This window comes from Canis lupus, chromosome 10 (assembly GCF_048164855.1).
Source record: "Canis lupus baileyi chromosome 10, mCanLup2.hap1, whole genome shotgun sequence".
NCBI lineage: Eukaryota > Metazoa > Chordata > Mammalia > Carnivora > Canidae > Canis > Canis lupus.
The window spans coordinates 55,933,848-55,961,783 of NC_132847.1; the positions used below are offsets into that span (position 1 = coordinate 55,933,848).

The following is a 27,936-nucleotide window of genomic DNA, read 5'->3' on the forward strand; positions in this document are numbered from 1 at the left end:
ACATAATTAGTCATAAGGAAAATATAAGTCAAAACCAAAATGAGAAACCACTTCACATCCACTAAGATGGCTGTAATTTAAAAAGACAGTAACAAGTATTGGCAAAAATGTGGAGAAACTGGACCCTTACACATTGCTTATAGGGATGTAAAATGGTTCTGCCACTTTAGAAAAGTTTGGTAGTTTCTTAAAATGTTAATCATAAAAAATTTTTAAAAAGTTAAACATAGAGCTATCATCTGACCAGCCATTCCACTCCTAGGTATCTGTCCAAGAGAAATGAACAACTATCACCAAAGATTTGTACATGAATGCTTATAACAGAATAATGCTTATATTATTCATAATATACCCCAAATGGAACCAGTACGAATATCCATTGGTAAATGAATAAACAAAATGTGGTTGTATCTATACAATAGAATACTATTTGGTAATGAAAGGAACAGAGTACTAATATGTGCTACACATAGATGAACCCTTAAAAAAAAGTACACTAAGTGAAAAAAGCCAAACCAAAAGACCACTTGTATGATTCTATTTATATTAAATGTCCACAATAAGTAGGTCTATAGAGACAAGTAGATTAGTGGCTCTGTGTGACTGGCAGTAGGAACAGAGAGAGACTGCTAGTGGGCAGGAAGGATTTTTTTAAGATTGTATTTATCTGAGAGACGGCACAAGCAGTGGGGAGGAGGCAGAGAGGGAGAAGCAAACGCTGAGCAGGGAGCCTGATGTGGGGCTTGAGCCCAGGACATTGAGATCATGACCTGAGCCCAAGGTAGACACTTAACTGACAGTCACCAAAGCACCCCAGCAGGAAGCATTTTTTTAGGATGATGAAAATGTTCTAAAGTTGGGTTGACTGGTGGCTTAGCGGTTTAGTACCACTTGCAGCCTGGGGTGATCCTGGAGATCCGGGATCGAGTCCCACATCGGGCTCCCTGCATGGAGCCTGCTTCTCCCTCTGCCTGTGTCTCTGCCTCTCTCTCTCTCTGTGCCTCTATAAAATAAATAAATAAAATCTTTAAAAATAAAAAAATAAAGTTGGGTTGATGATTGCACAACTCCATAAATTTACTAAATATCACTTAATTGTAAACTTTAAGTGAATTTTATGATATGTAAATTATATCTCAAAGCTGTTAAACTTAAAAATAGAAGAAAACTCATCAAAGGATACACTAAAACCTTTTTAAATGGTGAAACTTTTAGAAGTTTTCTCTATAGGAGTGCCTGGCTGGCACAGTTGGCTGATCTTGAGGTTGTGAGTTCAAGTCCCATGATCGTAGAGCTTACTTTAAAAAAGAAAAAAGTTTTCTTTATAAAATTAGGAAGGGAGGGACGCCTGGGTGGCTCAGCAGTTGAGTGTCTGCCTTCAGCCCAGGGCGTGATCCTGGATCCTGGAATCAAGTCCCATCAGACTCCCTGCGTGGAGCCTGCTTCTCCCTCTGCTTGTGTCTCTGCTTCTTTCTCTCTGTGTCTCTCATGAATAAATAAATATTTTTTAAAAAAACAAAAATAGGAAGTGAAAACATGGCTGCTATTACTACTACTGTTTACCATTGTTTTGGAGTGGGAGAAGGCAGGGTCCTAGTTGGTGCAGTAAAATAAATATATAAGGATTGGAAAGGAAAAAATGAGAAAATCGCATTCACAGATGATATATGATTGTATGAAGGGTTGAAAATTTTTCTGTAAAGAACTGTGTAATACTTTAGTGTGCTGTATAGTCTCTGAGCAGCCATAGACAATTCACAAATGCTGTGTTCCAACTAACTTTCTATATAAAAACAGGGAATAGTCCAGACTTGGCCCATAGAGCAGTTTTCTGAATGGTCTACATAGAAAACCATAGAAATTTTGCTGACAAATTATCAAAATTCTTAAGAGTTCATCAAGATTGCTTGACAGATCAAAATGTAAAAATCAGTAGTGTTCCTGTTTATCACAACAAATAATTTAAAAATTTTAAAGTATATAGTTTTTAGTAATTAAAAATAATTTTTAAAAACCAGAATAGGTCAAGTAGCAGATTAGACACAACTTTAAAAAATAGATTATCTATATTGTAACAGAAATGAAGAGATAGGGGGGATCCCCAGGTGGCGCAGCGGTTTAGCGCCTGCCTCTGGCCCAGGGCGCAATCCTGGAGACCGGGATCGAATCCCACGTCGGGCTCCCGGTGCATGGAGCCTGCTTCTCCCTCTGCCTATGTCTCTGCCTCTCTCTCTCTCTCTCTCTCTCTCTGTGACTATCATAAATAAATAAAAATAAAAATAAAAGAAATGAAGAGATAGGATACATGAAATAGCAGCTATGAGACAGGGAGAGTCAAATATGAAGGTTTCAAACATCTATTTGGAGCTCCAAGAGAATAAAGAAAATAGGTGAGAGACAATATTGGAAAAATGATGGAGATTTCCCCAGAATATGTGAATAATATGAATCTTAAGATTTTTAAAAAGATTTTATTTATTTATTCATGAGAGACACAGAGGCAGAGACATAGGCAGAGGGAGAAGCAGGCTCCATGCAGGGAACCCAATTCGGGACTCAATCCAACAACCCTGGGATCACACCCTGAGCTAAAGGCAGATGCTCAACCACTGAGCCACTCAGGGGTCTTGGATCTTAAGATTTAGAAAGTTAAATTAATCCCAATAAAGTAAAAAATCCAAATTTAAACATATCAGAGTGAAACTGCAAGTACTCCAAAGAAAGATCAGCCAAAGGAAAAAAAAATAAAAAATTGTCCAAAGTAACAATTGTACTATTAGCAGACTTAAAAATAGCCAGGGTTCAATAGAATATGTATCCCCAATATTTGGAAAGATATAACAATTAACCTGAAGTTACATGCTCAGCTAAAAATCTTTAATCAAAGAAAGATTTTCAGAACATAAGGGGACAGTTTACCTCATTGAAATCTTATTTAAAAATATTTAATTGCAGAAAGAAAGAATAAAACAAAGTTGGAGATGAATTAAGGATGATGAGGAAAAAAATTATCATGTATATAAGGTTAAGCATACTTTGTAAATTCTAGTTTGAAAATATAACTATCACCAAATCGTATATTTATGATAATTCTAGGTTTTGATTTCTTCTGTAGGTGTACAGAAGATGGGTGTCCACATAAGAAGTTCTTTCACACACGTTTTCTTATGCGAATGAGATTAACACCAGATTGTTCCAAAATGTTAATCTCAACATCCTCTGGATATCTCTTGATTTTGCATGATCTTGACTTAACCAAGTCCTTAGAAGTAGGCAGCTATCCTATTTTGAGAGCAAGAAGAACTACATCAAATTCAGGTAAGCTTTTCTTTTTTGATTAAACAGAGTTTTCCAGAGAGTCTCACACAAAAGGATGGTATATGCTTCCATTCTGAGAAAGACAGCAGGAAGAAGGGAAGGAAATCAGAAGATATTTTTGGAAAGCTCAGTCGGACCTTTTTTCCTAAGGAAGTATGAACTGTTTGAATCTCTGACATAGCATTAATTTGTGCTTCTGTATCACCAATGATTTAGGAGAAACTGCTCACTATAAAAATATTTTCTTTTAGTTCTTTCTGCTATCCAAAAATCATCAGTATTTCTAAATCATTGCTATCTCAAAAATTAGTGGTGGCTCAAGGTAGGATCAATCTTTAAGTGCTTCTGAAACCCAGCAGAGCTTTTATTTTATCTTAATCTTATTTTGTCTTATTTTATCTTATCTTACTTTATTTCACGGCCCTGAGAGCAAGACCTGAGCTGAGGTCGAGTCACAGATGCTTTACTGACTGAGCCACCTAGGCACCCCACCTAGCATGGCTTTTAAGATATATTCAGTATAGAGCTTTAAGTCTATATTACATCCTAGACTTCCAGATGTCTATACTCAGGTATAGACATTGGGGTGGGGAATCCAATGCAGGGCTTGATCTCTCTCAGGACCCTGAGATTATGACCCCAGCTGAAACCAAGAATTGGCCACTTAGCCAACGGAGCCACCCAGGCGCCCCTAAAGTGGTAGTAATCTTTTTCCTGTTGCTGATTCCATTAGACTTCAGTGAAATTGGAGCTCAGGAAAACTTAGGCACTATAATTTATATTATGTGATAGAGATTATATTTCATCACCTTGGGAAAAGGAGGGCTGTTCCAGGAATATACCTATTGTTTATAATTTTGCATTTTATGAACAGGAACCCAGAAAAAAAAAAGACTTAAGCATGCAAAATATATAATATGTATAAATTGCTATTTAAAATCAGCTTCAGATGGTTAGACACTCTGTTGTAAGCATAGGGCAGGGCCACTTCTGAAGACTTTTGGGAAAGTGCAGGCTCCATTGTACTGCATTTGCCCAATTTCACTGCTAAAAGTAGAAATTTAAGTTTTACCAACTTACTTGCAAAGCAAGAGATTTCATAAATATGTGAGTATAATCCTTTTACATTCAGAAATTTATTTTTAGGTTCAACATTAATAACTTTAGCTTAGTAAGAAGTAGTGATTTAGAAGATCTGGTTGGCATTTTTTTTATTCAGAAACGAAGAACATTTCTTCTAAGGGTAATTCTGATAATAAATCAAAGGGAATTAGATGAAGACATCATAAAAGTTTGGGGCCACTAGAAGAGTAGGATAAAATAGAGATTGCTATTTGGAATAATACATCAAACCCAACTATCTGATACTCATTTTGTTTTAATGATATTCATTTTAGATCAGTATAAAATTGGTATTGCATTTCAAAGATAGTATTCACATAATTTCATGAATGATAACAATTGTTTGGCATGCTCAAGAAGGATCATTTAATGCTCTCAGTAATGGAGCTGGTATTTGGACCCTATTCTAGGATTAAAAGGGCTGATGAGGGGATCCCTGGGTGGCGCAGCGGTTTGGCGCCTGCCTTTGGCCCAGGGCGCGATCCTGGAGACCCGGGATCGAATCCCACATCGGGCTCCCGGTGCATGGAGCCTGCTTCTCCCTCTGCCTGTGTCTCTGCCTCTCTCTCTCTCTCTCTGTGTGTGTGACTATCATAAATAAATAAAAAAAAAAAAAAAAAAAAAAGGCTGATGAACAACACGCTCAGTTTTCATATTTACTGAATTTTCTTGTTCCATTTTACTACGTAAGTGATGGGGAAACCCAAAGATGTTCCTGTTTTAGTTTGTCATATTTCACCTAAGTCATTGGGAGAAGAGATTTTAGAAAGGGCCCAGGCCATAGATAGAACACTTCAAAGAGCTGCCCTGCTTACCTTGGTCTTAGTTATCAGCAAGCTTTTTTTTTTTTTAAAGATTATATTTATTTATTCATGAGAGACATGGGGAGAGAGAGAGAGGCAGAGACATAGGCAGAGAGAGAAGCAGGCTCCATGTAGGGGGCCCAATGTGGGACTGGATCCTGGATTCCAGGATTACACCCTGGGCCAAAGGCAGATGCTCAACCACTGAACCACCCAGGCGTCCTATAAGGAAGCTTTAAGGGGGCATGTACTTGCCATGTTTCAGATGGATTTTAACAATATGCTTCAACTAGATGATTAAAAAGTTAAGAGACACTACTAGAGTTTTGCTGAGTTTGTCAGAATTTTTTTGTATTTTCAAGATCTGACCACTTCATCAAGTTCATCTGGTCCTCGGGTTTCTGGTTCACCTTGTCATCATAGTGATTCTAATTCATCTTCTGAGAAACACATGTCACGAGCTACACAAAGAGAAGGTAGGTTAAAAGTGGGATTTTATAATCTTGCAACAACAGGGTCTACCAAAGAGCTTTCTCTGGTTTAGTTTTAATCCATACAAATAAAAGCCAATAAAGAAGAGGTTATTCTTTGCCCCTCAGTCATTCATTTTCAGAAGATAACCAGAGTCTCTAGGGTTGAATATCTTGGGCTTAAATCTTTGTTGGAATTTGAGCTTTGGTTTTATTTATTGAACTTAGTTTGGTCTAGATCGGAGAAAAAGTAGTTAGGACATGTAGATCCCAATCAAGATTGTTAAGGAAATTAAATAAGATATGCATGTGATGGTGTTGTATACGTGATGAGTTTGTTAGGTACTTGTGAAAGTCACCTGGTTCCAGCCGTAGCTTTTTGCTCTGCCGTTTCTTTATCTGAGCAACACCTGACAGCCTTGGAGGGGTTGTGGGATAAAGTAGACTATAACCTGGCCTTATTTTGCTTTTGCCCATTTTTCCCCACCACTCTGGCAGAACTAGCTGTTTAGCTTATTCTTTCCACTCCCTAAATGAAATGCTTTCTACGTATGCAAATCCATACCAGTTTCACATCTAAGCATTTTTGGTTTGTCCTCCCCTTTGTGGACTGATGGCCAGATGTGGGTTTTGTTTTTTTGTTTTTTTTATTTGTAATTTTGGGTCACCTTTGGAGATGCACATGGCTCCTACCTAGATCTTTAGGGGAGGGACTATCCATTAGACTTCTAATTGTGTTTTTCCTGGGTGTCCTCACCTGGTAAGTGTTTGATAATTGCATACTTGATGAATGGTTTGAGAGCCCTTCCTAAACCTACAACCTATCTACTTTCCTCTGGATGTTCAGGACTATGAGACTATGACATGTAAGGTTAAAAATTCCTCCTGATAAATTTAGAGATTTATGCCCAGATATGTAACATTTTTCCTTTGATTTGTAGCATAAACTTCTTTTATAGATTCTGTTTTTCTACTTTGGCTACAGAAAACAAACCAAGGCTCTTAATAATCATTGAGAAAAACCTTTATTGAACTAAACCATCCATGAGGGAAAAAAAAAAAAAGAGTAGTTGACTGCTTGTTGCAGTGGTAAACCCAAAAATCAAACTACACAGCAGTTTCATGATATAGAGTTGGGGATGGGAGAAGAAATGATGTATGGAGAACCTAGGCAGAATATGGAGAAGAAAATGGGGCTCATACATAAAGTTGTTCTGAATGTTGGCAATCTTGGGTCTTCAGGGTGTCAGAATATGTTAGCACCATAGTTTGACAGATACAGTATTGTATAGAGCTGAGGCTCTCAAACTCCTTTAGGATTAGAACTTTAAGTGATCTCTACACCCAAAGTGGGGCTTGAACTCCAGAGCTTGAGATCAAGAGTCAGATGCTCTACCAACTGAGCCAGCCAGGTGCCCCTAGAACTCCATTTTTGACATGAAATCTGTGGATTATATTATAGCACAGATAAAGTACAAAAACTGATTCAAGTGAAATTAAAGCATTCCTTGACCAGTCTTTCCTAGCCCATCCCTATGTGGTTCCCTCCTTTTGCCAGCACTAAAGGAACTTTCAAGGAGCACAGCTCAAAAACCACTACTTACTTAATGGGTTTCTTTTCTGCTTCTGTTCCAAGTTTCAGAATTAATTCTGGAAATAGCTGTTTGTTTTTCTCTAAAATTATTATTAAACTTCAGTCACATGTGAAATCATTATTTAGGTATAGTTTGGTTATAACAATGTAATTTAGAGCTTCACAGGTTTCCATCAATGCTATAGTAATCTAAAGGGAAACTTTAAAAGAAGATAACATCTATTTGAGAAACAGTTCACAAAGGGTCTGACAGAAGGAGCTCAATCTTCACAGCATTTCCTTCCACAGGTAGAGAAGTGTTGAAATAGTTCTCTTGATACTAAATTTCTAAACTGCTTCTTTATAATGTCTGTGAAAGTGGTTCTCCGCATACCTGAGGGATAGGATGTAACTCCCAGTAGTAACGGCTTGCTGTAGCAGTCACTTTCATGGGGGGCTAGGAAGAAGGACATGATGAGCCCTAACAGAGTACCAGTCATATGTATGATTGGTAATGTCTCCCTTGTTTTAACATACTGGTATGTGAAATATTCTCCTTTGCCTCCAAAATCATAGATCTGTTTGGTTATTTATAGTACTGCCCTTGGGGTCCGTAAGTCCTGCTCCTTGCACACATGATATCCTTTTATTTTTTTTTATAAGATTTTATTTATTAATGAGACACAGAGAGAGAGAGGGGGAGAGAGAGACAAAGAGGCAGAGACACAGGCAGAGGGATAAGCAGGCTCCATGCATGGAGCCCAACATGGGACATGGGACTCAATCCTGGGTCTCCAGGATCACTTCCTGAGCTGAAGGTGGCGCTAAACCGCTAAGCCACCCAGGCTGCCTGATAGCCTTTTATTTATACAAAGGCAGTCTGCATGGCTTCCACATATTTCCTTCTCTAGAGAATATAGGTCCTCTGAGATGAGAATTATCTTTTACTTTTCTACATTCATGTCACATAACTTTGATTCTTAAAAGTTTTCTGAGTTGTAAATCTTAATCAAAAGGATCCCTAGTCCACTTTAATGCCTTAGTCTTAGGTTACTGGGATTCCCGCTACAAGAACTTGGATTCTTTAGTCCTAGTCATAACCTTTCCCCATACCCCCACCCCCAAAGACCACCCAAGCACCCCCATAGTTTTTTGTTTTTTGTTTTTTACATGTGGTAGCACAAGAGGCTGACAGTGGAATGAAGGCTGGGGGCAGTGTGGCTGTCAGAAATGAAAGCTTTGATGAGCTGCCTTAGTCCTTTGATAATACAAATCTCATACCCTAATTTTCTTATCAGGAGTATCACCACGAAATAGTCTTGAAGTCTTAACCCCTGAAGTTCCTGGTGAGAGAGACCGTGGAAACTGCATCACGTCCTTACAGCTGCACCCAAAAGGCTGGGCCACTCTGCTTCGGTGCTCAAGCAACACTGATGATCAGGAGGTAGGAGTAGCAGCACTCCACCTTTAAAGCAGTTAATTTAAAAAATAGCCATTGCTGTATGTGCTCACCGAATCTTTATCCCTTGAACCTCTCCTTCTTCCTTTGCAGCCTCCTCTCCAGTGTGGCACACTGGGAAATACTTTAAACCAGTATCAGCTCAGATTGTGCCCAGCTTAATTCTTGCCTCCTTCATCTCACCACACACCTGTTATATAATAAACTTTAGATGGAGATGCTTCAGCCAAACTGGCTAAATGTAAGGTTTTGCTAAGCCAATTGAGTACTGGAATTTGCTCTTTTTAAAATCTGGGGAAGGGGGCAGCCCTGGTGGCTCAGTGGTTTAGCGCCACCTTCAGCCCAGGGCATGATCTTGGAGACCCAGGATTGAGTCCCACGTCGGGCTCCCTGTATGGAGCCTGCTTCTCCCTCTGCCTGTGTCTCTCATGAATAAATAAAATCCTTATCAATCAATCAATCCAGGGAAGGGGCTCCCAGGTGGCTCAGATGGTTAAGCATCTGCCTTCAGCTCAGGTCAGGATCTCTGTGTTCTGAGATCAAGCCTGGCATCGGGCTCCCTGCTCAGTGGGGAGCCGGCTTCTCCCTCTCCCTCTCCCCACTGTTCATGCTCTTTCTCAATAAATAAATATAAAATCTTTAAAATAAATAAATAAAACCAGGGGGAAACTGGAAAAGGCTAAACTGATGACTAGGGAAAAGGGCCTTATATGACCTCATGAATCTTGTCACTCTGGTAAGCAGGAGTCTTGAGGATCTCACTAGCTCTAGAAGTCACAACTGAAAAGAGAGAAGAGCCTTTGAAATATGTAGGAAGAGAGATATTTTAGGGCTTAGATGTCTGAACTCTAGAATTTTGTAAATATCAAGGCTGTTACTTTCACAAAAGGGAATTATTACCATAGAAGTCACAGCAGCCTGAGGGAATAAAGGCTTGAACACATCATAGTACACAGAATAACCTTGGCTTTTTGAAGATAAGGTTTGGGGCCTGCACATTTTAGTAGTTGGGAGAAGGGCAGTGGTAGTCATTTGATTTCTTGCAACAATTCTGTGGCTTTGGCAGTCTGTTGAGCTTTTTACAAAAAGAAGTATCTAGCATTACTTGGGGCTCTTTAACTTTGGTTTGTCTCTCTTCTCTCCCCTTAGTGGACTTGTGTCTATGAATTCCAAGAAGGAGCTCCCGTGCGACCTGTCTCACCTCGTTGTTCTCTACGATTAACTCATTACATTGAAGAAGCCAATGTAGGCAGGGGTTATATCAAAGAACTCTGCTTCAGCCCTGATGGGCGAATGATCTCTTCCCCACACGGCTACGGGATTCGCTTGTTGGGATTTGACAAACAGTGCAGTGAACTAATAGACTGTTTGCCCAAAGAAGCCAGTCCCCTGCGGGTGATCCGTTCTCTGTACTCTCACAATGATGTGGTACTGACAACAAAATTCTCTCCAACACATTGTCAGATTGCCTCAGGGTGCCTTAGTGGACGGGTTTCTTTGTATCAGCCAAAGTTTTAGGCACAACTTACATCAAATAAGGAACTTTTCTGGTGTTTGACTTATAAATTACTTCAATTTAGGTGAAGTATTTTCTTTTTAGAAGATCTTAAAAGTTTGGGTCAAGATCCCAGTTCTTATGGGTCCACGAACACACCTGTGACCTGAGGACTTGGCCGTCCGGCATCGTAGGGGCCTCACCAAGTTAGACTCTACGCAGCAGCAGCTTTTGCCGCATTCCTCTGCTCCTGCTCATCTGTGCCACCTGAACTTCGGTTCTTCTGGTTATTTTGCATGGTAGCTCTTGTCAAGTTTCTTTATATCTTGTTTTTTGATTACGGTGTGAATTTTGTGAACATCTGGCAGGAGTTGTGGCTGGGTTAGGAGAAACCCATGACACTAGTATTGAATAAAACCCGGAAGTTTGATGTCAGCATACTGGTCATTGAAAAAGAAATTTCATCTTCACTTATCAGCATACTTGGCCTTTTAAAGTTGCTGTTATGTTTCTCTATAATGAGCACAGATAATGGCATTATTCTCATAACTGTTAGATCTTACAACAAAAATGTCTTCTAAGTTTCCTGTTAAAATTATACATATTTTTTTTTTCACCGTGAGGGGAATTCTGTTGTAAAACTCTAGAAAAACTACCGCCTCTCTTTGTAATTTACTTGTATGAATTTAAAAATCTCTAGCATGTGTCCTTATGTGGTATTTTGTTCCTTTTAACAGCATTTAGAAAGGAAAAGAGGAGAAGGAATGGGCTTTGGTCATTTCTCTTATATAGAAGAGAAGTCATTAAGTTAGTGTACTGTCTGGTCACAGAGTGATAAGAACAATGTGGCTTAGAGTTTGTTTTCTCTGCCAGACTGTTTGACTCACACAGGGTCACATGTTATGATACTAGGGTGGAGAGGGCAGTGAGAGTAAAGAGGTTGTGTTTTCCTCATCTTTACTCCTTGAGCCAGGTGGCACAGGCTCAACCCCCTTAGCATTAGGGAGGGGAGAACTGCAGCCCTCTTCAAGCCGTGACCTAACTACAGTAGTCAGCCACTTGGTTGTCAAGACAAAGAGCTGACGTGAAGACCTGTTGTATTTTGTTATGGAACACAGCAAGTAAAAAACATGAAGCAAGGGTCAATCACAGGGCTGTCTGCTCTGTTGAAGCAAGCAGCTTTCTTCTAGTCTCCACTTGGAATGGTATTATATTTAGGAGGGATCCACCAGAGGCTGGAGTAATTTTAAGCCGCAAGCTAGCTCTTTCCTTCTCAGATCATGTTCACTTAGGCCAGTGGTTCTCAAACATGAGGGTGCATTACAATCATTGACAAACTTGTGAAAAACACAGAAACATGGCTCTCACCTTAGGAGGTTCTGATTCAGCCAGGGAGAGGACAGGATCTGTATTTTTAATAGGAACCTCAAGTAATCTTTATTCAGGTGGTCCCTGGATCAGAGTTCGAAAAACACTACCTTAAACATCAGTAAGTACTTCTGTACCTATCAGGTGCTTAACTCCCAGAAGGCATTTTGATTATTTAAAAAAGTAGTAAATGAAATCCACTTTAGAGGTAGAAAATGTAATCAATCTCATTATTTAATGAATGAGAAAAGTTAAGTGACTTGCCTAAAGTTATCTTACAAAATTAATGGCAGAGCCAGAACTTGTCTCCTAATTCCTTGCTCAGGGCAATTTCTACTGTATTATGCTGGCTGTTAAAACAATGATTTATGAACACTTTATCTTGTTTTTAAGTTGTATTATTGGGACTATCCTTAAACTGGCCAATAGATTGAAAAAGGCATGGGAGTAGATGCTGAGAATTCCAGCCCTAAGAAAAGAATCTTAAATCTTATAGAAATGTTGAGCATTTAAGTGAGCTAAGCAACCCAAACACATAAATAAAAATGACATTTTGTTGTAGACCCTACCAGACAGCCATTCATTCACACACATGTGTAGAGGCTATGTCTTGCTTGGAACAATCCTTGGCGCTAGGACAAATTTTAAAAATTAGATCATTTTTACCAATGTTGTTAAAAAATTGGATTTTTTTTTAGCCATTAAGAAAATCACCACAAAGTATAATGAAAACACAAGTTTGCCATAAACTTTTCAAAAAACCCCACATATTTAAAGGAAAGTAATGTTTTGGAGGCTAACACACCCAATGTTAACATTAAAAATAAGCTACTAAGTACAATAATTATATTGGTAAAAAAAAGTTCCACATATTGCATCCCTTTTGGAGAGTTGCATGTCCACATGTCACCCAACTCTGAATTTCAGTCCATGATTCTTCGACCATTATAGAGTTTCTATGGTGTCATATAATCTACACACTTGATTGCTAACCTTCACTCAAAATACCTTGCAAGGTGTAGGTGACATGAGCACCAACTTTGGAGGAAATGGAGGATGCAAAAGGTTAAGTGATTTGCTGAAAGTCTCAGAGCTGGCACTGGAGGAGGGCAATATGGATTCAAACCCAGCTGTTTTAGTCTAAAGCCTGTGCTTAGAACTCAACCACTTTGCCCTTTTTTTTTTTTTTTTTTACAAAGGATGGGAAGCTGGCATGTGCTGGCTTACCTTCCACACCATCCAACGGAACCGGTGAGAAGACTGAAAATGTCCATGAAAATGAGCACCATAAACCACAGGGCACACAGACTATTCATTCCTAACTGAAAGACTTCAAGCAGGAGAAGTAGCTGTAAAATAAAGAAAAATGTGGGATAAATAGTCTTGTATAAAAATAGAGCCAAACAGATGAGAATTAAAAATAAGCCAGCAAACTCAACAAAACCAATTTTGTCCTCTTTGAGGTACAGTCATGATCAAAAAATTCATGAGGGGGATATTAATCCAGGAATTACAGGGCATCAAGAATGCTAGACTCTTGAAGGAAACTGCATCTCAATTTCAAGGTCTCATTTCACTTAACAGCATAAAATCTGTTTTTTTTTTACTATAAATTTTGTTAATCATTTTTATTCATGATAATTGGTGAATGTATTATAAATGATAATGTGGTATAATTGTTGGTAAATGTAGTATAAATTATACTTGTTTGAAAAAGCTTTCTACAGGGGTGCCTGGCTGGCTCAGTCAGTAGAGGATACAACTCTTGATCTTGGGGTCATGAGTTCATGCCTCACCTTGAGGGGTAGGTTGTACTTAAAAAGAATCTTGAAAAAACTTTCTAAAGAAATGTTATATTAAGTTTAGGAACATAAAATATATTTAGTAGTTCCTTATCTTTAATTGTGAAAATGAAGTGGCTAAAGTAGACAAGACCTCTATCTTTTGAAAATGTATGTGATCCTTTTTTCTCAGAAGCCCAGAGAACATGTATATTTTGTTATTTCTCCTTGTTATATCTAAGATGAGGCTATACCAAAAATTTTAGGGAAACAAGCAAGGATAAGGTTCCCCTCTCCTTTCTAGAACCACAATCACATATCATGGTTAAAGTTTTGTTTTCCAGAAAGTGCAATATAGGAAAACCACTCTGAGAATCTTTTAGAAGCCTAATGTTTCCCATATAAGTCAATATATGGTACTGGCATCCATAAGTATCTGTTAAAGCTTGTGTTTAGCAGGAAAAATAGTCTGATAACACTGATGACAATCATCCCCATTTAATGACCAGTGGCCACGAAGAGCTATGAAAATTCATGCAGTAATACCCTGTGTTGGTCATGAAAGAAAGCATATATGTGAATTTTTAGATAACTAATACATATCTCTTAAGTGCCAAAATTTTAAACTTGTAATTTTTGATGCAAGTGTTTCAGATATGTTAGTATACCTCCCTGCCTTCTTAAACAGCATGCTCGGTATAATTCACTTTTTCATGATGAAAAGTAAGTTATATTCATGTGTTACTACAAATACCCAATGAGCTCTGATGTATGTAAAATACTTCATAAAATGTAAAGGGCTATATAACAAACATGAGTTAATATCAATTATTGTAAAATAATTCCCCCAGCCCTGAGGTCTATATGATCATTTGCCTCAGGTTGCTGGGATTTGGGAGTTTTTTATTTAAAAATTTTTCTATCTGCTAGGTAGTTTGTTCTGTCTCCTACCACAGTATCCACCTGCCTGCCTCTAACAGGCTCTTTGTCATATGTGCTGTGTTTGTTCATCTGTTACAAGCTGGGACAAGCAATAACCAAGCCCGCTCGGTGTCTAAAGAGCTACACGAGCCCCATGTGCACAGTCTTTGAGACCGCTCTTTTGGTTGCTCACCAGCTTTCTGACCGGTTCACAATAACCTTCTGGATAATAGAAGTACCCAGGTAAGGCCTAGGCTAGTGATTTTTTCAGTTGCCACCAAGTAAAATACTACAGACTAAGGATGCTGCTACATTAAGGAATAAACAGCAACGCACCAAAGTATAGCCAAGTAACAACAAAGGCTCTGTATTTGCACGTGGATCGTTCATGCTTTAAAAAAATAAGGAGAATCAGTGGAGGGAAGGGGAACAATGAAAATTAAATCCAGATAGACTTGAGTATTTTTGATGCCATTAAACTTGGTCAATAGCCATTAAAATACATGTTTAAATTATCACACATTGTTACAGAGAGTTTTAGTTTGTACCAAAATTTATACCCTAAAGATTCCTCAGAATTTCTCCCATTCAAATGACAATAGAAATTATCAAAAGGAAAGTCTCAAATTTACCTGTATGCTGCTGCTTTAGTTGTAAATGAATGGAAATATAGGTTTTATCAAAAGCTCCAAGGAACACATCTCACATATGCACACCTCGTGTATGTATGTGTATATGAATGTCACTATAAATGAAAATGTCACCCAGAGACAATAAAATCATTTTAAAATTTAAATCTTGTTTATACTATTTAAAATAGAATCTTCAGCTTTCCTAAGTTTCTTATTTCAGTTTCATGGTGTCTACGTTAGTTTGGAAATTTGATTTTCTTTTAAATTTCACTGCATCTTCCATTTCTAAAATGTGCTTTCTGGTAAATTTTAGACTCCTATTTTTAGGAAAGTTGAGAATGTTCTGGATAATATCCTAGATACTGGAAAGTCTTCTCACTCGGCTCTGAGGTATTGTTAAGTTCTTATGCTAGACTGTAAGCTCCTTGCGGGCAGGGACTCTCACTTTTCTGCTATCCCCAGTGCCCAGTCCAGAATCTGACAGAGTAATTGTTCAATAAATTATTTGTTGTATGAATCAAATGAACTTTTTAGACATACGTGGCCTTGAATTTCCATGAGGCCAGAATGTGATGTGCAAATAGAGAAATCATCATAGTAAGATTTTTTTTCTGGTCATAGATCAGAAAAACTTTCTCATTGCTTTGGAAAACTAAAAAACTCCATTTTTCATTCAAGAAACATTTGAGGGCAGCCCGGGTGGCTTAGCGGTTTAGCAACGCCTTCAGCCCAGGGCATGATCCTGGAGACCTGGGATCGAGTCCCACCGTTGGGCTCCCTGCGAGGAGCCTGCTTCTCCCTTCTGCCTGTGTCTGCCTCTCTCTCTCTCTCGGTCTCTCATGAACAAATAAAATCTTAAAAAAAAAAAAGAAAGAAAGAAAGAAAGAAAAAAAGCAACATCTGAATCCCTACTATATGGCTTGTCCAGTACTATGGACTCAAGGACAAAGGTAACTAGGGTTGTAGCGTTGCCTTCATGAGTGTGTGGCCAGTGCAGTCATATAAGGCCCTGCAGTGAGAAAATCCCCACATTTGGTGTAAGGTTCTGCTGAAGCCATCGTAAAATTCTTAATTTTTTGAATAAGGGGCCCATATTTCTTTTGCACTGGGCTTCCAAATTATATAGCTGGTCCTGCTTCAATATTACCATGTTGACATGGTGGGAACAGTAAATATCTACTGTCCAGTAAAGATACTCACATTCATTGAAAACTAGCCATAAAGTGACTTAGTAAAATAACTTCTAAAACCTAAAATCAAGACTCTTTCCCTCCCACAAACTTTTTCACATATCTTCATTTCAGAATTAGGAAAGCTTTCTAAATCTATATTTGGCTTTTACTGCTTCAATTGAATGGTCTTGAATTCATGATGAATGTGGAGTTGTAGGTGATTTTATCTACGTACATACATACCTACATGCAATTTGAAGGTTTCAGTAAAACTTTAATATATGCACTGAGTGTTTTGGTGGAAGTCTACCTCAAGGTGCTTCTAAAAAATAAATGCTACTTTAAAACATTTGACACACTTTTTGTGTGGTTAACCTATTTGAAAGGTTGATAGGAAGCTTGCATTTAGCAGTACTTTCAAATTTTTACTTAAATTGCTTAGGTGTTACGCTCGCTTCAGCAGCACATATACTAAAATTAAATTGCTTAGGTGTTTATTTTCAGATCAGAATTAAGCATAATGCTGTGATACGGGCAGTGGCTTGGTGACTCATAGTGGTTTTCTAAACTTTTTCAATCCTATAACCCCTCATCCGAAAAAAAAATGAAGAACATACACTCCAAATTTTGATTGTTATATATAATACTGTAGTGGTCTATTACGTAAACTATAAAACATGTACGGAAAAAAGAGGAAAATTTAAAAGGACAGCATTTTTAAGAATCAAAGTTCTACATTACCTCCTGCAGGATCACCTGATGCTTCTAGGATCAGGATGCTTCCACTGGCATCTCCACTTTGTGAAGGCCACCATTCTAAGACATAGAATTGGCATTTTACACTGAAAACACATTTACTAAGATCTGATTCATTCACATCTGCTCACCAACGTTTTGGATAGTTACACGTTTACTCAATATGAATCATGTTTTGTAGAGTTTTATAAATTAGTTCTTTATTCAGTGAAAATTATATTCGCATCAATAAGCAGAGTGGATAAATTTTTGTAAAGCTATACACAGTGATTTGTTTTCATATAGGTGCCCTTAGAACAGTGTATATGTATGTCATCCCTTAAATGACATTATCTTATAAATAGTTAACAGTGTGATGTTCATTTTACCACACTATTTTAATTCACTAGGAAAATGACAATCACATTTGGGACACTCGTTTTTTAAAGTTAAGTCACTGAAGAGAAAACAGTGAACACCGTTGTATTCAGGTTATCTTGTGAAATTTAGATAAACTGATTTAGCTAAAAACCCAAAGCACTAATTACCACGATTTGTTATTCCTCTGACAGATGTTTTGGGGTATTTAAAAAGTTTTTTTTTTTTTTTAAGGAAACAATTATTTGGCGTGCTTTAATGCCAGTGGATTAATGATTTATATTAGTTTCCTATTACTGATGTAATAACAGAACTACCTACCACAAATTTAGTGGTTAAAAACAAATTTGGGGTGCCTGTCTGGCTCAGTTGATACAGCATGTGACTCTCAATTTCCAGATTGTAGTTCAAGCCTCATGTTGGACACAGAGCTTACTTAAAAAATAAAACACAAATTCATGTCCACTGAGTTTTCCTCCAGGCCCTACCTCCCTTGTGGCAGAAGACATGAAAAATGGTCTCCTAACTCCATAATGCTCTGGAATCACCTGGAAGGCCTGTTCAAACACAGATTGCTGGTTCTACACCCAGAGTTTCTGATTTCAGAGGTCTGGGGTGGGAGCCCTTATTTTGCACTTCTAACCAGTTCCCAGTTGATGCTGTACATCTGGACACAATTGGAGACCTATGAACACAGAGAACTGCAGCCAGGGGGCGCCCGGGGGCTCAGCTGAGTGGCTGCCTCTTGGTTCCATGGTTCCAGGTTACTCAGGGAAGCACTGTGGAGCCTGCTTGGGACTCTCTCTCCCCCTCCCCCCAACCATGCACACGTGCACACATACTCTGGCTTTACCAAAAAAAAAAAAAAAAAAAAAATGCAGTTAGAGTTTAATTTTTCATGGATGACACATCCCAGGGATCTCTCTGTAGATGGAGGAAGCCAGTTTAGTGACACTTTTTTAAGAGAACATCTTAACTTTGGAGGTTACTACAGATGGACAACAGTTCGTCCCGTCAGTCCGCCATTCTCCGTAGTCCTGGTCAGGGTGGCACTCCATCACTGAGAGCTGAGGCTGCCCCGATTTAGCACAACATGTAAGTCAGTGGGCAGTAGGTTAAATAAGACCATCTTACCTTCTCAGGGACAGACCTGGTGCTGTGTGGCTTATCTTCTAGCTCAAAAAGAGGCGCACTGCCACACGAACATGCTGGTGTGAGCTGTACAGAGCTCCAACTCTTGCTAACAATAAATTCAGAAAAGGAACACCTGAAACCTTAACCAGGACACACACTCAGAACATTTTTTTAAACCTTTCCTGGGGACATAGTGCTCTCCACTGAAAACCATTTATTTATTTATTTATATATATATTTTTAAACCATTTAAATTATGGGTAGGCGGGACTGCTGCATTGACATTGATTCGCAGAAACCCTTAACTATTAATAAAAGATTACTTTTTGGGTAAAATGAAGGATCCAAATTTCATTGTGAAAGGATTACTTCTTAAAAGTTAAATAAATAAAGTATCTATTGGATCTGTTCTGAAAACACTGTATGTTCTTTAGGCAGTTATGACCTAGTCTTTTATGTGTGTGTACAGACGTGCCAGCACTTAATGACTGTATGTAATTAAAAGAAGGATTTCCTGACATTTACCAAAAGTTGCAGTGTACTGGCAGGAAAATCACGATCCATTCCCCCCCCCCCCCTTTCAAGGGGCAAGTGGACCCCTTGCCACTGGGCAATCTTAGGAAGCAGCAAGTGGATGTGCCCTGTCACAGTCTGGGGCGGTGGAGGAGGTGGAGGCCATACTTTCTGATGGGTGGGAGGGCCGCAGGCTGGTGTTCCCGCCTAGCAAGGATGGCTGTGGCATCCGGGCACTTCATGGAAGTTTAAGAGGAATACACACACTGAAAGAATTAAACTAAAAAATCAATACAGTGCAGACAGCAGATACCATGATAAACTCCCTAATGATTTCTCTCAGCATTTTATTATGAAAATGTTCAACATAGAGCAAAGTTCAAAGAATTTTACAGTGAACATCTGTTGACCATGATTGGACCATTAAGTTTTTCCTAATTATCACAAATCTAATACTCTATCCATCCATCAATCCATTTTAATCTTTTATGTATTTTGAATAAACTGCAGATACCTGTACCCATCCTCCTAAAAATCCTCAGCAATACATGATCATTAAAATTCAGTATCTTTGCTTTAAATTTTCCACACAATGAGGTGTGTATTAATGGTATGTCTGCGAAGTTCAGACAAATATACACACCTGTGTTGCCCAAACCTGTATCAAGACAGAGAGTACTACCATCATCCCCAGAATGTTCCTTCATACCCCTTCCACTCTCCTTGCCCTCCCTCCCGGAGGCAACCACTGTCTACCCCCACCTCTAGCACAGGTTTGCCTTTTCTAGAAATTCAATATAAATAGAATCATATAGAAGATTTTAAAAAGACATTCCTAAGAAATTCAAAGTTATCTCTGAAACAGAATAATAATAGTTCCCAGAGAACATCTGGGATCAGAGTAGGATTTATTCGTTGAATAGATATTTACTATGAGAACCTCTCTCGTCTAAGGATACGGAGATCAGAGTCCCTGCCCTCAGAGAGATCACACTGTCTTGAAGGATACAGCACAAACCGCGGAGAGCGCACCAGGGTTGAAAGTCACCATACGCCACAGGAGCAGACCTCATCCAGCCCGGGAGCCAGTAGGGAATCAAGGGAACTTTACATTTTTACTTTGGCATTTGTCTCAGGCAGCCAACGCTCTCCATGTTTTCCACAAGTCTGGAATTTTCTAATTTAAAATTATTGTCCTTAATAGGGCAGCTTTCTAGTACTAAGCAGATGGATATATGGGAAATTTGCTGAACAAAGGAAACCAGAAAAAAAAAACTGTAAAAGGCACAAACTGAAATTATTAGCTATTCTGTTTTTCTGTAGCTTGAGTTAACATAAACTCAGATACATGTAGTACTGCCCTCAAACACAAAAACAATATGCTTTTCTGTTTCTGGCCTACAAGTAGCAGCAGCTTTGAAGGGCTCCAAACATCAAAGGCAAACCTCTGATCTTGGATGTCACCTCTGCTTTCTCAAGGCCTATCAATCCTAGGACACCTGCCAGCTTTTTACTCTCCACCTTCATCATTTACATACAGATTACAAATGAAAAGTACTTGGATCCCATACATACCCACTTTTTCCTACTATCTGACCTCAAAACTCTGGCCATTTTTTACTGGGGAGTGAGGAGCCCAGGAGAACCTGGCAATTTCTTGTTCAATTACTCCTTTCCCAGATAAGTATGAGAGAAGGTCCAAAGCTGCTCTTTCCCCATGGGAAGGGAGAAGGCTCTATATCAGGAGCCACTTAGCAAGTGTAGGTATAGCGACCCCTGAAAGAGACATGGGTTTCATTGTCCTAGTGTCGCAGGAAACACAAAGGTAGCCTTCTCCACGGAACTCAACGCATTCCCCATTTTTTGGTGTGCTTCAGATCAGGAGGTCACTACTTTACCCACAACGAACTGCTGACTAGTCATGACCAGTTCCCCAGAATGCCTGAACCGAAACTTCTATTCCTGTTGCCAGTGAAGGGATCAGTGATGACAGAAGTGGTCTGCTCTTAAGTCACTGCCTTCATGGCACTTCTACAGTAACAAAGCAGCAGTCAACACTATTTAAGATGATCGTTAGGCTCTTCAATCATTTAGGCTCATACACGTTATGGACTGAATGTTTGTATCGCCTCCAAATGTTGAAGGCCTAACCCCAGTATGATGGGATGTGGAGGTGGGGCCTTTGGAAGGTGAGGAGGTTTAGATGAGGTCACGAGGTTTTTTCTGCCACGTGGGGACACGGTGAGAAGTCTGTCCACCAAGGAGAGGCCTCTCACCAGGAACCAAGTCTGCTGGCACCCTCATCTTGGTCTCCCTAGCTTCCAGAACTGTGTGAGAAATCAGTGTTTGTCGGTTAAGCCACTTAGTCTACGGTATTTCACCATGGCAGCCCAAGCCAGGTAAAAGTTGTTTCCTTACGGAACCCCCAGGACCCATCAAGGAATGAAGGTCAGACAGGATATTCCAGAATGCCATGATCCTGAATATTCACCTGTCCTTTCATTCTCTTGACTGATTCTTTTTTACCAGATCTCTACCGGTGTCAGACACAGGGCCAGGCACTTGAGCAGAGATGTGACAGCAGAGCCCCAGCCTTATGGAGCTGGCACTCAAAGGGGCAGGAAACATCGAATAATCAGTCCAATTAAAACAGGCGGGTGGTGGCATAAGAACATACAAGAAGGGAACTGGAGTCCTGAAAGTGTGAGCTGGCTTCCCTGAGATAGTGACATTTGAGCAGAGATCGGAAGGCCTCAACAGGACTTAAATGAATGGGGAGGAGTGCTGAGCTGGGGGGTGGGGGGTACGGGACACAGGGCGGGGACAAGAGTATCCTGTGGCTGAGGGCGGGGACTGAGCAGGGCCTGGATCAGCCCTTGGAAAGGTTCCTCTTACTGCTATGTGCAGAATGGCTCGAAGGCACAGAGTATAGCGAAGTCCTATTTTATCCTCAATTTCTACTTCAAAATCAGATATGCTCACTGGAAAAAAGATCCCCCTTGGAAACCCCTGAAGCTCAATGGATTAAGTTGTGCACCCGCCTCTTGGCGATCCGGAGCAGCCCGCAGCTTGCCGGGGTCTCCCCGGCCCACTCCCAGTCATACCCGGGGGAGCACACCACTCGCTCCCCTCACCCTGCACCCCCGGCGGCTGTGGCAGGCTAAAATGATGCATCAGACGATGTGGACAACACCCCTATCATCAATTCTAAAGTTCAGGATATTCACTTTTATGATGAATTCCAACCCTGAACTGGAGTTTTAGAAGCCCTATGGTGGCAACTGCTCCCTTCCCTAGTGGTCCTCATCAGACCACCTCTACCGTCCTGGAGACAGGGAGCACCTCAAAATCCGAAGTGTACACAACAGTATATAGCTAGTATAATTTCACCATCTCCTAACAGGAGTAGCTGTGAAGTCAAAAGGAGATATTAGAAAACTCAAAAAGCACAAACATCCAGATCATTTAGCTTGGGGTAACTGTGACCCTGAAAGTATGCTACACCACAGAAATTACTGATAAGCTGAATATGCTAAGTTTATACTCAGTAGGTAAAAGTTTATTTTATTTAGGAAAAACCATATGCTTTGCAGTTAAGCTATCTGGAAAATTAACTTTTTAAAAGATTTTGAGACAGAGAGTACAAGGAGGGGGAGTGGGAGAGGGTGAAGCAGAAGCAGACTCCCCATCAAGCAAGGAGAGCCCAATCCCCAAACTATCTGAGCCGAGGGCAGATGTCCAATTGACTGAACCCAGGCGCCCCTGGAAAATTAACTTATCTGGCACTCCTCTTGACCAAGTAAGATGGATAAATGAAGGACTGTCTTACCTACAAATTATCAGGTGGAGTTGCTGAAGAGTCAAAGTAGTAGGCTAAATGTTTTCTCTCAACAAAAAGACTTCACCACAAAAAAGTGCTAGTAACTCTAATCCAACCACAAGAGAAGATCAAATAGAACAGACTTTAAAAAACCCCACTTTATTCCAAACGTAATTACCAAAAGAAAGTTAACTGACACACTTAATAAATTTCATTTAAACTCAGTCTCAAAACTAAAAAATATTAAAGAAAAACAGCTTTGTGTGCTTAACCACTTTTAATAATGAAACTTAAAAAAACCCCAAACATGTAGAGACTCCTCCACGATTTGGGAGCCATTTAGGCAAGCAAATACCATTAAGCAAAAAGACAACATTAAAAATGAAAAAAAAAATCCTCAAATTGAAGAGGAATGCCTGTTAAGTCTTTGATACGCATTTATACGCATATGAGAAACCAGAGGGTATTTTAATTTAAAGGAGGTCAAGTCCGAACGCTCACCCTTCCCTCACATGTGCTCTCCGGTCTTGCCTTCACTTTGACCGCTCTGGTCTCCCTACAGAACTTCATCCACAATGACCTGCCATTTCCCACAGTGCAGTAAGCTGACCCAGAAGCATTCCCAGTCCCATTCCAAACACATCCTCTCTGCCGCCGATTCCCTTATATGTTTGCACAGCATGAGAACGGAGTATTACCACTGTAATCGAGCTAGGAAATTTCAGGTCTCCAAAGAGGACTCTAGGTACACAATTCTGTTTTATTGCACAGTTTACAATATATAGCAAGTGATTACATAACCAACCATAAGGTAAGGTGAGTATTGAGACAAAAACATCAACTGTCTCCAACCACAAATGAAACAAAGACACAAATCTGCCACCATAGAGAGGTTGTGTTTGCTCTGTGATGCAGTCCGGAGGGCTCATACTACCCCAAGCGTTCTAAATATAGAATCCATAACATCTCTGGTGGCATCAGAGATGAAGTATGGGAGGCAGGACCAGGGTGCCTGTGCTCATAAACTGTCTGTGCCACATATGTAACAGAAAGGCCACTTTTAAAGCTCTTCAGATAAAGTTATTCGATCAGGTTTGCCTTTTCAAAATTACTAGTTCACACTGAAAGTAAAAACAAGTAGTTAGAATCTCTTATTAATAACACATTTTGACTTCTTTTAAGGTTCAGACAAAGCTGTTGGCTACCACAAGCAAGTTTATTTTTTATCAAATTTAAGAAGTCTATAGGACAAGACAAACCCATCCCTGGTAATGTATTTACAGTTTGGTCTTCAAAAGCTGTAAAAAGTGACAAAGAAATCCAAATCTATTAGGAGTTAAAATCGATCTTCAAAATGTTTTTAAACGCCACAAGTTTGAGATTGCAGAAACCAAAGTATCCCCTTTCAAATTCTCACTTCATCTGTATTTCACAAAGTGCTCTAGAACTTCAGTATCCGTCACCTCACAGGAGTGTATAGACAAAAGGAAGCCCATCCCCTAACTCACCCGCCACCCACTGAGCATCACCAAGACACACCACTGATGCTCAGACCAGGTGCCTTCATCTCCCGATTCAAAGCCAGACTCAATTCAGTAAGCCAAAGGATGCTACTCACGTTTATTTGGTGTCAAATCCTTTTCTGAAATCCTCACCTCTGTATCTTGGTTTCCAAAGAAAACTGCCATTTCCAACACATTTTGAGGGACTGTTGTAAAGCTACTGAGGCTCATTACTGCCTGGCAAGTGCTTGATAATGCTTCTCAATCCTTTATGTTGGAAGGATGCTTATTCGACCAGCCATATTGCATTTAGAGGTAAACATCTCTTTTGGGACTATCTGCCCAGAAATGGAGTAAACTACCAACTGAGACCCTGATTTTATTTTGGTCAGTGTATGCACATATTCATATGCAATTACCCAGAATGATGAAAAACTAATAGTAAGAAATCTAACAGCCATATCAGATGCTGGCAAGCAATCTTAACTACTTATTTACAGATGTGGATTTTTAAAAGGTTGATAAATTACTTTTCTAGGATGTTCCATATTTTATTAGTTAATCAATTGGTAGAGGCATTTTGCTTCATCTGGAAAAAATATTTTAAAATCTAATTCCTTTGACAAGTAAGTTTTTCTCTGTCATGTAAGGGATGAGTATGCTACCCAGCTATTATGAACTAGCAGCATTTAAAATTAATCCTTTAAATATCTTTATTTAGATCTTATCATCTCAAACTGTCTTACGGTTTTAATGATAAAATGGTAAAACTGGGTTCCCAAAATGTAAAAATCCTAATGGAAGTCTCTATTTCCAAGAGTCAAATAAAAAAGCTAACACCCTGGGATGAAAGCTATCTTGAGGTTTTTCCCTTCTGTAATGCTTACAAACCAGGGGAGAGAAATCTAGAATCCCATTAATAGACTTCCAAAATACAATTTTATGGAAGTGTTAATTTTTTTTTTTAAAGGAGAGCTTTAAGAGAACAAGATACTTCAATATGACAAACTATGACTCAAAAAACACTCCCCAAACTCCCAAAGCTCTTAAGTTGGCAACAATTAATCAAAGAAACGGATTTAACCAGAGTTTGCAATTAATATAAAATTTCTTCACAGGAGGAAACACCAGTAACGAAATCTAGGCCTCCTCATGTTTTGGCAATGAAATAAGTGAAATTAACATTAGGACATCTGGGAGGGGTTAAGGTCATATTCAGAACTAAACACAAAACTCTCCAACCTAGCAAAATGGGAGCTTTGACTAGCTGCTTGGGTCGGCCACACCACGTCTGAATAGTCTGTAAGGACTATCCCAATAGGTACTTAGTTTCAAAACTAATATAAGCAATTTATCATAAAAAGCCTACATCTAATAAGCTGTTTTCCTCTGTCCTTTGTCCTACAAGTATATGCTTATGTTTAATGAAGACTACCCTTTGCAACTCCTCCTAAGAGCAGAGAAGCAAGAAATGGAGTAAGAGAAGGAAGCCTGAGAATTCACAGGGCTCTCTCTAGGAGCCTTTTCTCTGGCTGGTCATGGCCACTGACATTTCAATACAGAAGATTTAAAGACTTGGAAAAAAGAATCATACCTTGGCTACTAGTTTTCCTTGTCAAAAGCAGTCAGATAGACAGCTATTAACCAGGCAATTAGCCCAAAGTTCTCAGATAATGATAAAAAACAAAACCAAAAACCCCTTATATTTTCCTATTAGAACCTTTTATTCTGAATTTGTTGGTGCTTCAAGAAAACAGCTTTGCCCATAATTCACTGTGCCCTGAACTAATGACACCAACGTATATTTGGCCAATTAGGAGCAATGCCAAACCACATTCTTCTTAGATCTATTCAGTTAATAAATGGCACTTAACTGATAGTTTCTTTCATATAATCTTTAACAAGAACTCATAAGTTGCATTGATTATGCCCCAAGAGATGAGGGATCGATGGTAATTCAGATGAGCACCTCTGAAAAGATTTGTCAGCTTCCTGTCCCGCTCTAGCCAGATTTTCTGGAAAACCTTGGGAAAAGACTGAAATTCCCCACCAATCTGAGACTGCATGCGAGTTTTCACAACATTAACTGGGAAAAACAAGATTCCCAACATGGCACCCAACAGACCTCCACAGATAAAATCATTGACCAAATGGGCGCTGTGAGTTTTGGCGGTAGGCAGATGCTCCTTAATGGGACCTCGAAGGCCAAAGAAAAGGACATTGCTGAATCCATTGCGGAAAAGAACAGGTACCAAGCCTCGATAATACTCTCTAATTCCATGGCATTTGAGTGCCTTGAAAGCCTGGTAAGTGTTTGTAAATTTGTCATGATGCTTATGGTCTTGAAGCAATGTCTGAACTCTTTCCAATGGAGTGAAAATCGCTTCTGTTGTGCCTGCAAGTACTGCTGCCACACTACGGGTTGCAAACTCAGGGGTACTGATATGCTTCCGGAGAAGGCAAGATAAGTCCTCGTACAGACCAAACATAAGTGCCAGTGTAGTTGTCTTCTGCATCAGTGGGGGAAGGATTCCGCGGTACAAGTTTCGAAAGCCATCCCTCCTCAACTGAAGCACTGCATCCCGGGTTTTGATTCCATACAGCTGCTGCCTAAAGAGCACCTTCTGAATGGGAAATGTGATTGCTACATTGTTGAAAGCTGCACAGCAGCCACACAAGTAATGCTTCATTTCACCAACATTTGCAATGTGAGGTGACAGATCTTGTTTTGAAGATGTTAGGATGGGCGGTCTCTTTTCATGAGCTTCTGAATCCACCATGTTGCTTAAGATCTTTCTTCTTCATGAAGGATATTTTTAACCTACGAATAACAAAATGACAACAGTTAAGCCATTATATACAGGGCTAAACAAGTGGAATTTTTCCTTCCTTAACCCTTTAATTTTTGGACACTATCACATTTTCCCTTTTAAGATTACAGCAGTAGTTTTTTCAGTATTTTCAGAGGGCCCCTGGGGGTCCCTGACACCCTTGTAGGGGTCCAGGAAGTCCTTCCTTTTCCAGCCACATATTTGTGTGAAGCTGGATTTTCTCTATGTACTTTAACCATAACAACTTCTCCTCACAGACACAATGCAGAAGCAGATAGGAAGCTCCACCTACCTTTTATGCCAGACATTACACAGACCTGCAAAACTGGAAAACATACTTTTCTCATTAATTTTTTGGAAAATAGTTATTTTTCATGAAAATGTGTTGTCTATGCTAATGTGTGATTTTAAAGTGAATCAGAGGCGCCTGGTGTCTCAGTCAGTTGAGTGGGTTGAGCGACCAACTCTTGATTTTTGGATTGGGTCATGATCTCAGAGTTGTAGAATCAGACCCTGAATCCAGCTCTGCGTTCAGGGTGGAACCTGCTTGTCCCTCTCCCTCCCCTTGCTGCCTCTCATCCTTCCTCCTACTCTTGCAATTTATCTTTAAAATAAATAAAGTGAATTAATTTTAAAACTTTGATTTCTAAGACCATAAACACTAACCCACCTAAATAAAGGCTCTTTAGGGTCACAATAATTTTTAAGTGTAAAGGGGTCCTGAGGGACGCGTGGGTGGCTCAGCGGTTGAGCGTCTGCCTTTGGCTCAGGGTGTAATCCCGGAGTCCCAGGATCGAGTCCCACATCAGGCTCCCCGCACGAAGCCTGCTTCTCTCTCTGCCTGTGTCTTGGTCTCTCTGTCTCTCATGAATAAATAAAATCTTTAAAAAGGGGGGGAGGGAATCCTGA

The 27,936-nt window shown here is 39.5% G+C and overlaps 2 protein-coding genes across 13 annotated transcripts in view; one reads left to right on the forward strand and one right to left on the reverse strand.

Moving 5' to 3' along the window:
* DCAF10 (DDB1 and CUL4 associated factor 10) overlaps nucleotides 1-15,106 on the forward strand; it is a 42,522-nt gene extending 27,416 nt beyond the window's left edge. Inside the window, exons 4-8 of one of the 2 annotated variants that reach the window (XR_012038294.1) lie at nucleotides 3,116-3,318; nucleotides 5,606-5,719; nucleotides 8,585-8,730; nucleotides 8,839-8,986; nucleotides 9,895-10,032. Coding sequence is in view for 1 of the 2 variants with exons in the window: in XM_072842010.1 (XP_072698111.1) it covers nucleotides 3,116-3,318; nucleotides 5,606-5,719; nucleotides 8,585-8,730; nucleotides 9,895-10,263 (832 nt within the window). In the remaining variant the exon portion in view is untranslated. Of the gene's footprint in view, nucleotides 1-3,115; nucleotides 3,319-5,605; nucleotides 5,720-8,584; nucleotides 8,731-8,838; nucleotides 8,987-9,894 lie in introns of both variants that reach the window. The other variant, XM_072842010.1, reaches the window with a different exon arrangement.
* Nucleotides 1-27,936, reverse strand: part of SLC25A51 (solute carrier family 25 member 51) — a 43,859-nt gene that overhangs the window by 3,036 nt on the left and 12,887 nt on the right. For 9 of the 11 annotated variants that reach the window (XM_072842018.1, XM_072842016.1, XM_072842013.1 and 6 more), the window contains one exon: nucleotides 23,435-27,017. In XM_072842018.1, the coding sequence (XP_072698119.1) occupies nucleotides 26,083-26,976 (894 nt within the window). In that variant the 5' untranslated portion in view covers nucleotides 26,977-27,017 and the 3' untranslated portion in view covers nucleotides 23,435-26,082. Of the gene's footprint in view, nucleotides 1-12,835; nucleotides 12,958-16,855; nucleotides 27,018-27,936 lie in introns of those variants that run through there. The other 2 variants (XR_012038297.1, XR_012038298.1) reach the window with 1 other exon arrangement.